The sequence below is a fragment of the Fonticula alba genome (genome assembly GCF_000388065.1).
Source record: "Fonticula alba strain ATCC 38817 unplaced genomic scaffold supercont2.1, whole genome shotgun sequence".
Classification (NCBI taxonomy): Eukaryota; order Rotosphaerida; family Fonticulaceae; genus Fonticula; species Fonticula alba.
Window position 1 is genome coordinate 4,041,542 of NW_009242971.1, and position 8,989 is coordinate 4,050,530.

Sequence of the window (8,989 nt, forward strand, 5' to 3'; positions counted from 1 at the left end):
CCCCCCCCCCCTCTCTCTGGGCCCTGTTCGTACCGCGCCTGCGTGCGGGTGTCTGCCTTGCTCTCGCCAGCTGCGCAATCTACTCTGAGTGCTACCTGACGACCTCGGTTGCTGGCAAGGTGCGTTCCATTTGCGACGCTGGTTCCCAATTGTGTCTTTGCTTCTGCCCCTCTGCCCGATCTGACACTTGGTACAGCTCCGGAAGCCGTGCCACTCCACTCGTCGCGAAGCTGCCTCCCTCTCGATTGCCGCCCCGGTCTCCGCGCCTCGCCATGGCCCAGGAGCCGGCGGGTCCGCCGGCGAACGAATCGCTCGCCAGCGATGGTAACGACGCCCCGACGCCCAACGCGTCCGGCGCCTCGCCCCCCTCGCGTGGGAGTCCCCCGGAACTTGCCAAACTCTTCCTCGGTGGCAGCGGCAATGCGAGCCCCTCGCCGCAGCAGCCTCTCATGCTGAAGTTTTCCATTAGCCCGAGTTCCTCGGCTTCGGCTTCCCCGCACGTGCCCTCAAGTAGCGCACTTCCCTCCGGCCCGTCGCCCTCCTTGCCGGGTACATCCGCCACTTGCTGTGCTCTTCGTCGCGTCTCCTCCTCCCCATTAACTCGACGTCCTCTCTCTCTCTCTCTGGCCAAAGCCTCCGCAACCACCGCGCCCAGCTCGACGGAAACTTCGCCCGCCCTGGCCCCGACGCGGATTCTCTCCTCGCGTGCCGCCCGAGCGCAGGCTCGCGAGGCCATGCTCTTGGCTGCAGCCGGTCCGGCCCCTCGACAGGCCACTCCCATCCTTGCGGACAGCGGGGCCCCTTTGCCGGTGGTTGTCCCGGCAGAACGGGCCTCTTCCCCGGTGACCGCTCCGGACTCCGGGGCTGCCTCTGCCCCCGAGCCGGCACCCGGCCCGGCTTCCATGCCGGAGCACCCCACTCGAGCTACCCCGCCGGCCCAGACCCTTCCCGTGGCAGAAGCGGCCAATGCCCCCGCTGCGGTGGTCTCCGTGACGAATGTCGCCTCCCGGCCGGGAACTCCTCGTGCCACACGCCGGCGTATCATCCTGCCAGACCCCACCTCGCCGCGGAATGCCTCTCCCACGCGTGCGTCCTTCCGGCTACGCCACCAGCGCCCGGGTAGCGATGCCGCCAATGGGGCCACTTCTGCCGACACCCCCGGGCCGGGCCCAGGTGGCATCTCCTCAATGGCTGGCGGGTCTGCCGGACCTGCTGCCCCGTCGGCAATGGCGGCCGGGGCGCCTGCCGCAACCACCGGCCCGGGTGCCGAGGTGGCCGCCCCTTTCTCCCCTCACATGTCCCTCTCATCTTCGGGCTTGAGTTTGCCCGTGGGGGGGGCCTCGGCCTCGGTGGCCTTTTCGGCGATCGCCCGGCTGGCTGGCCTGGACTCGGCCACCGGGCCGGCTGGCTCCATCGATCCCTCCACGCTTAATACCACTGAACAGCTGGCCACCGCACTGAAGGCCATCTCCTCCGGGTCCTTTAGTACGGTGCCCGATCCGCATGTTGTAGCCACCACGGTGGCGGCGGCCATGGCATGCGCCGGGTCCGGGATTGGCGACTCGGCCGCCGCCGCCACCCCTGCCGGCGGGGTTGACCTCTTCCATCCGGCGCCGCTGAATTCCGTGGGTCGGAATGATCTTCGCCGGCTGCGCCAGCTGTGCGAGTCGCCGCAGTTGATTGGCTCCTTCTTGAGCACATTGTCCCTGGACCCGACTGTTGACCCGGCGCTTCGGATCTACCGTGACAGTGCCGAGGTCCGGCGAATCCTGGCGGAGAATGCCCCATCCGACACCTCGCGGGCGCTTGCGGCAGCGGACACCACTGCCGACGTGGCTGGTGCCCGGCGGCGCACCAGCAGCCGGGCCACCTCCGCTCTCATCCAGACACCGGCATCTTCCGACTCGGACTCCGACGATCACCATGTACATGCCTCGCGTCGTTCCTGCCTCTCCACCTGCCCCCACCCCACCCCACCCCACCCGAGCTTGTCCATTTGTTTGGCGCATGCCCGCTGCCTGCGCCGAACTTTTCTAACGCCACTCGGTCCATGTGGCCCTTTGCCGGTGGTAGTCCATGAATAATGAGTATTGTGACTGCTGCCGTGGTCCGGGGACATTCCTTTGTTGTGACCGCTGTCCCCGGTCTTTCCACTTTGTGTGTGCCAACCCGCCAGTCGAGCAAAGCGAAATCCCCGAGGGAAACTGGTATTGCAATGCCTGCCTCGCCGAAATGGTACACATGCCGGAGCCAAGGGCACACCCATTCAGCATGACACCATGCTAATTTTCTCCTCCTCCCCCCCCCCCTCCTTCCCCCTCCTTCGTCGGTAGTTCCCTTTGCCAAAGCAACCACGCCCCGACCGCTTTGGCTTCATCAAGATGATCGAGCGAATTTACCCGCAAAACCCGACACCCTACTCGCTGCCAGACGGCATTAAGTTCTTCTACTGCGGTGGTTCGTCGCTCCATCAGGCCCATTTGTGTTTGCTCTTTTCTCTCTTTCTCTCTTCCTTTTTTGCTGGACGCCTCTTCGACGCACCCGTGCATTCGGCCTGACCTTGGACCGCGCGCCCACCCGCCTCCCGTTGCCGAATCATCCCACAGTCAATGTGGACCCCTTGAGCGGGGCCTTCCGGGATGACTATGACCGGAAGGGGAATTTCCGGTGCGTGTCCTGCTCTTCCTCCCGGCTGCTGGCTCCTCCCCTCCTTGCAAATACCCTTTCGCGCGCAGATTTTCTCACTCTCTCTCACACACACACACACACACGCGCGCGATTGCAAACGCGCACATACGCTCCTCCCGGCTGCCCATGCTCTCCCCCCCTTCCATTTCCGCCTCGTTCTTCCTTCTCTCCTTCTCTCGCCCCCTCGCCCCCTCGCTCTCTTTCTCGATCTTTGGCAGAAATGGCGAGTGGATTTCGCCAGATGCATCGTATAACAACACAATTGTCGTCGGGTCGGCGACACCTGCCGGGCAATCGGCTGCCCGCGGGTCCGGCTACCTGACCACCTACTCCAGCCGGTCCTACGATGCGGACCCCTCGTCCGGAGCGCCGTCATTGCTACATGTGGCGCATCCTTCGCCCGCGCTGCCATCTACTGGCGACCGGCACCCCGAGCAGCCGGATCCCAGCTCGCCGGAACTGGCCCCCGGGGCCGGGGACGGCTCTTCAGACTCGGGCCTGTCGTCCAGCGGTGGCCTCTCCTCCGCTGCCACCACCACCTACATCCAGAGCCTGACCGGGGCGGCGTCACACAGTGGGAATGTCGGCCTGGCCTTTGGGCCCTCATATACCCGGTCGGCCGGGTATCCATGCTACGCATGTCGGGATTTCCGGCCGGACCGCTTGCATTTGGTTTGCGATGCCTGCGGTAGCCGCTGGCATGCCGAGTGTCTGCCCCCGTTGGCAACCCTGCCCTCTGACACGACGCGCTGGCGCTGTCCACTCCATGCAGCCACGGTGCTCTTGGCGTCGGAGGATTCCGGCGGCCACGCCGGCGGCGCCGGATCGTCCGTGGTCGTGCACAACACCAGCACCTATCGACCTCGCAACCGCCTTTGTCCCCCGATCGAGGGGTTCATCGTGGTCCGGGGCGGCGGCAGTGGTGCCTCTGCCGCCGGGACGGGCGTCGGTCGAGCAGGCGCCGCACGCGAGCGTGCCATCTCTCGCTGGTCACTTCCCTCCGGGGGGCCGGTGGTGGCGGCTGGCTTGGCCGCACGGGCTGGTCTCGGCGGCGGGTGCACCATCGGCGAGCCGGCCTATGGACTGGAGATCATTCAAGATCTTCCGGCTGCCACGGCGGCCATGTTTGACGGCCTCGATCCTGGGCCCCTGGCCTTCTATAATCCCACTGGTGGGGGGAGCTCCGGGCGGCAACGGCGCCGTGGCTCCGGTCTGGCCACCCAGCACCTTACCTACTCGCAGGATCTGCGCGTGCACCGACTGGCCGAGAGTGACATCCGCATGGCCTTCTTGGAGACATTGCTGCGACGGTACGTGGCCATCCTTGTCGTCCTGGCCTTTCTCCCTCCTGGCTATTCCGCCAATCACCCCCGGCACGCGCTGACATCCTCCCCGCCCCTTTGTCGCTCTCCCTCTCGCATGCTTTTCAGTGAATCCGCGCGCCAGGAAATCCACTCGTCTCTGGGCCGGGCAAAGCGCCCGGCCACCCAGGACCTCGGGTGTTTGGTTGTGCCGAGGGCCGTTTTCCGGTTGTACGAGCAAGCCAGAAAACGCCAACGCACCAGAGCCGCCGATTTGGTTGCCGGAGAGGCGCCCGTCGCATCTCCACCCGGTTCAAATACCGACGGGGGGGAAGACATCCTAGAGTCCCTGCTGGAGCTTCACGCAAGCGGCAACCCGTCCCCTCCCTCACCAAACCAAGAACCAGCTGGCGCCCCGGACGCGTAGTGGCACCTCCTTCCCCCCACGTGCGAGGTCCAGCTTCAACGCCAACTCCCCCGACTGTCGAACAATATACACAAACACACGCACACACACACACACACACACACACACACACACACACACACACACACACACACACACACACATGCACATGCACATGCGCGCATGCGCATACACAGGCTCTCGCCCTCTCAGAGCTCCGGGCATGATCCCTCGCGCAGGTCGTCCCCGCCCACAGCCCAAAGGACGGACGCCTGGCGGGGAACTGCGTTGGCATCTGGAGGGGTATTTTTCCACGCCCACAGCTGGTCCTGGTGTGGTGCTCCAGCCCACGAGAGATCATGGCCTGTAGATTTCCCTCGTTGCCACGCTAGCCCCTCCCTCCTCCCCCCCCCGAGCCCCCCCCGCCGCCCAGCCCCGCCGCCTCCCACTCCCTCGTCCCTTGCTCCCCTTCCCCCTCTGGACCCCTGTTTCTCTTGAAGATGGCCTTCCAGGCGGCGCGCTCTACTCTTCGGCACGTTATGCTTCTCTCCCGCGACGTGCCGACGTCTGTGCATTTCTACCAATCGGTTCTCGGGCTGCGGGTGGTTGCCGAGACCCGGGAAGCTGGCGGTTGGGCCGAACTCGACGCTGGCTCCTCAACCGGTGGGCCGGGCATCAGCATCGTCATCTCGGCAGCCGAAAAGTGCGTGGATGATCTCTATGCCTGAAGCTCTATGCCCGCCAAGCTGACAGTCCTGTGTGTCCGTGTGTGTGTGTGTGTGTCCGTGTGTGTGTGTGTGTGTGTGTGTGTGTGTGTGTGCATATTTACACTTGTCCATGTGCGTGTGTTGACGCATCTCCGCCCTCCAGCGAGGCTGCCGCTACTGCCGGGTATAGCACCTTTCTCAACTTCACCGTGCCAGACATGGACCATGCAGTTCAACAGGCTATGATGCTTGGCGGTCGGATGGATGGTCCCATCAAGTATCCAATCACCGGTCGAGTGCGTATTCCCCCTTTCCTCGGGCCCAGCACCTCACGCCTCTAATGTTGGCTTTGTGCTTCCCCCTTACCTCCCCCCTCGCCGAACCCCAAGGTGGCCGCGATTCGCTCGCCCGATGGACACATGATTGGCCTTTTTGAGCCAGCCTCGAGTGCCATCACCCAACAACTTGACAGGCAGTAGATGCCGACCGGCTTGGCGTCAGCCTGGAATCCACCCGCTGCCCACCTTCCACACGAGTGCATCCTGCCTGTTGCTTGCGTAAACACGTGTCCCTGCTGAGGCGTGAAAGGAGGAGGGGAGTGTATTAATGTTGGAAGGGGAGAAAACAAGGGGAGGGCTGAAGAAGGGGGGGTGGGAGGTGCGCGCAAGCCGCCGGGGCAAGGACAAGAGGGGCGGAGCACAGACACCCAGAAAGCGAAGATGCGAGCAGGCGACAGCAGGGAAGGATGACCACCTGCGGCCTATGGGCCTCATGCTCAGTCCAGGATCTCCATCAGGCCGAGCGGGCGACCGGCCAGAGAAAATTGGCCAATGTGGCCGGACGAATGTTCCCGGACCCAGAGGAGCCAAAGGACCAGGGTCTGGAAAATGTTGGCCGAGCCAATCGGCGTGGGCCACACCCGACCAGCCACCACCAGAACATAGTGCGGGGCCAGGACACGCTGCTTGGTGGCCAGAGACCCGGCGGTGGTGGTGGAGGATTTGCCCGAGCGGCTGTACCGGGCAAAATGCTCGCCCCCGGCCGGGGCCGTGTGCTGCGACGACAGCTGCGAGGCCGAGACACCATGCTGGAAGGAGTGACCACCATTGGACAAGGTGGAATAGGCACCGAGACCCGGATAACCGGTCCCGTGGTTGAGAGACTGCCGGCCGGAAGTGCCATACATCTGGGACTGCTGCTGAGGGTGATGCTGCTGGTACAGGTCTTGCGGCTGGTAGGGGCTGCCGGAGCCGGCGGTGTAGCCAGCGGCCGCCGGCGTCGGGGCCGACTCGGTCGTGGCCTTCGATGACAGGGGGACCACAAAGCGACGGACCATGAAGATACGCGCCGGCGAGGGAAGGACCGAGGGGGTGCCGGCATCTGGCGTGTCAAGCCCGGCCGCACGAGCCGCCTGCTGCTGCTGCTGCCCGGCTTCCGGGAGCAAAGCCGACACCGAAGTGCTGCACAGCCCGGCCGGAGTGGCCGCGGCACTGAGAGTGTGCGCAACAATGTCATGCGGGGTCCAGCTGTCCGGAGTGACGAATCGCGCCGAGAAGCCGAGACGCTTCTCAACCACAGTGGGCAGTTGCGGCTGCGACTGTGTGCCCCCGAAGCCGACGCCACCAAAGGAGGAGCCCGAGCCGGCGACTGACGAACCACCGAAGCTTGATCCGGCAGTGGAGGAACCGCCGCCGAAGGTCGATCCAGCGGTGGAACCACCGCCGAAGGTCGACCCGGCACCGGTGAAGCCGGAGGCATTGACCGAATTGAAGCCGGAGCCGGTGGATGCGGTGGTGGCCATGGTCGGCGACCGACCGAGCAGACCGCCGCCGGCCACGCCGAGAAGCGGGGCCGGGGCGGTGGCCGAGCCAAGCGCCGGCACCGAGGCCGAGGCCGAGGCCGAGTAGCCGTGCACAGCCAGCGGCGGGAGCGTGTCGTCGATGAGCGTGGCGAAGATGTGAAGGACAATCTGGGGAAAGGGACATGGATGGTGAGTGGGGGCGGGGGGGGGGGGGGAGGGGGGGCTGATCAGGAAGGCGCAAAGCAGGATGGGACTAATGGCAGGCAGCCAGGAAGCCGTGAGCACGCACTTCCGCATCGGAGGGGAACCACTCGGGCGGCGTCTCAATGCTGGTACCCTGGCGACCACGACCGGCCGAAGAGTCACCGGCATCGGATCCGGCAGACGAGCCAAACCAAGAGGCAATGCCACTGCCAAAGGAGGCGGACAAAAGCTGGCTGCGTTGGTTGGTGCCGCCGGACGTGCCGCCGGTAGCAGCGCTAGCGGTTGCAATTGACGAGTGGAAATTCCCGGCACCAGGCGCCAGGTCGGCCGCCTGGCCCGGACGCCGAGGCGAGTCATGGTGGATGAACTCCGACAAAACGCTGCCCTGAGCCATGCGAAGGATCCGATCGACCACATACTTGCGGTAGGCCGTGCGGGCGAGGGCCGCCGACCGGGCCTTCGGGTTGCCACCGCCACCGCGAGAGCCGCCGCCGCTGCCGGGGAGTCGCGTCCCCTCGGCACCGAGCCCATCACCAATCCCGGCGTCCGAGCCAGCCGCATAGAGATCCATGAACTTGCTGAAGGCCGGGAGAGATGCATGGGCACCGAACCCCACGGCCAGGTAACGCTCGATGGTCAGGCGGTCCTGCATCCAGGGCTGCGCATAGTAGGGAGCCAAATCGGCGAAACGGAGCTGGAGCAAATCCTCCGAGCGCTCGGGCAGGGGCGGAAGCAGAGCCGATCGGATGGCAGCCACGGCGGCCTGGTGGCCGGGGCTGGGCCGGGACCCGGGCGCAATGGCCAGGTGGCCGAGACCCAGGTGGAGGAAAATGGAATCAATCTCGGCAATACGCTTTGCCAGTGGGATGAAGGCATATTCGGCCAGCCAGCGGCGCATGCGCTGTGTCCAAATGGGCAGCTGGGTATCGACTCCGGACAGGGAAAGCCATTCGGAGGAAAGCTGCGGGTCCAGGGCGGCGGTCGGAAGGCAGGAGGCCAGCGAACGGATGGCCTGCGACAGGCGCCGGGCGGCCACCTGCGGGTCGGTGTTGTCCTCCTGCAGAATGAGCGACAGGTAGTCCGTGGACTCGAGGCCATCGATGGCAGGGTCGCGCGCGGCGGCGGCGGCCTGCGCCGCGGCGGCGGCCTGCGCCGCATCACGCTCCCCGGTCGGCAGGCTATCCTCGCGTGTGGAGGTGCGATATTGCGACACCGGCTGGAAGAGGGGGAAGAAGCTGAGACGCCCGGCAGGGGTGGCCCCGGTGGGCGAGTCACCCGGGTGATGACCCTCCATGCCGCCCAGCGGGAGGGAACCGGCGTCCCCCGGGACCGGGCCACCGGAGAAGGTGTGCTCGGCTCCGGCGGCAAAGAGGGACGACTGCAAGGCCGAATGGCTGGGTGGCAGGAGACCCGGGCCGGAGCCGGCGACCGCCATCGACGGGCGGCGCTGGAAGGAGGCGCCCGGCGCCGGGGCGGCGGCCGCGGTCGACAGGACGCCCGCCCGGCTGAGTGCCGGCAGGAGCTGTGAACCCCCGAGAAGGGTGCCCTCAAGCAGGGAGTAGCCAGTGGGCGAATTGAGGTCCAGCAGGGCAGGAGCACCGGCGACGGCAGCACCGGCGACGGCAGCACCGGCACCGGCAGCACCGGCATCGGTGGCCGTCCGACCAGGAAGCAGGCCAGTGCTGAGCAGTCCGCGATGATCGAGCCCAGCAGCGGTGGAGGTGGCCGGCGTGGCCTGGTCAGTTGCGCGCATGCGCAGCGGCGGGGCCACAGCCGACAGAGCAAAGTCATCCTCGCCCGAGGGATTCAGCAGGAAGAGAATGGCCGACAGGGAGGCATTCAAAGCGAAGTACGCCATTGGCAGGTAAACTGGGGGGGGGGG

General features: G+C 66.0%; 3 protein-coding genes across 3 annotated transcripts in view; 2 read left to right on the forward strand and 1 right to left on the reverse strand.

Moving 5' to 3' along the window:
* Positions 1-14: 14 nt before the first annotated feature.
* Positions 15-4,506, forward strand: H696_00855 (hypothetical protein). The gene is made up of 8 exons (XM_009494740.1): positions 15-119; positions 197-549; positions 634-1,925; positions 2,074-2,235; positions 2,334-2,457; positions 2,607-2,667; positions 2,907-3,998; positions 4,119-4,506. The coding sequence occupies exons 2-8, from the start codon at positions 273-275 to the stop codon at positions 4,414-4,416; spliced, it is 3,306 nt and encodes a 1,101-aa protein (XP_009493015.1). The 5' UTR covers positions 15-119; positions 197-272; the 3' UTR covers positions 4,417-4,506.
* A 315-nt stretch (positions 4,507-4,821) lies between these two features.
* H696_00856 (hypothetical protein) lies at positions 4,822-5,685 on the forward strand. Its single transcript, XM_009494741.1, has 3 exons — positions 4,822-5,098; positions 5,266-5,398; positions 5,492-5,685. Exons 1-3 carry the CDS (start codon positions 4,896-4,898, stop codon positions 5,579-5,581), a joined length of 426 nt encoding a protein of 141 aa, XP_009493016.1. The 5' UTR covers positions 4,822-4,895; the 3' UTR covers positions 5,582-5,685.
* Positions 5,686-5,689: 4 nt separating this feature from the next.
* H696_00857 (hypothetical protein) overlaps positions 5,690-8,989 on the reverse strand; it is a 4,391-nt gene continuing 1,091 nt past the window's right edge. Inside the window, exons 2-3 of the mRNA XM_009494742.1 lie at positions 7,193-8,976; positions 5,690-7,071 (exon numbers count right to left, since the gene is read on the reverse strand). Of these exons, the coding sequence (XP_009493017.1) occupies positions 5,878-7,071; positions 7,193-8,976 (2,978 nt within the window). The 3' untranslated portion in view covers positions 5,690-5,877. The remainder of the gene's footprint in view (positions 7,072-7,192; positions 8,977-8,989) is intronic.

Coding starts and splice junctions, on each gene's coding strand:
- H696_00855 (XM_009494740.1), top strand. CDS start 273: ATGGCCCAGGAGCCGGCGGGTCCGCCGGCGAACGAATCGCTCGCCAGC. Junction 550..633: donor CCCGTCGCCCTCCTTGCCGG/GTACATCCGCCA, acceptor CTCTGGCCAAAG/CCTCCGCAACCACCGCGCCC. Junction 1,926..2,073: donor CGGACTCCGACGATCACCAT/GTACATGCCTCG, acceptor TGCCGGTGGTAG/TCCATGAATAATGAGTATTG.
- H696_00856 (XM_009494741.1), top strand. CDS start 4,896: ATGGCCTTCCAGGCGGCGCGCTCTACTCTTCGGCACGTTATGCTTCTC. Junction 5,099..5,265: donor GTCATCTCGGCAGCCGAAAA/GTGCGTGGATGA, acceptor TCCGCCCTCCAG/CGAGGCTGCCGCTACTGCCG. Junction 5,399..5,491: donor AGTATCCAATCACCGGTCGA/GTGCGTATTCCC, acceptor CCGAACCCCAAG/GTGGCCGCGATTCGCTCGCC.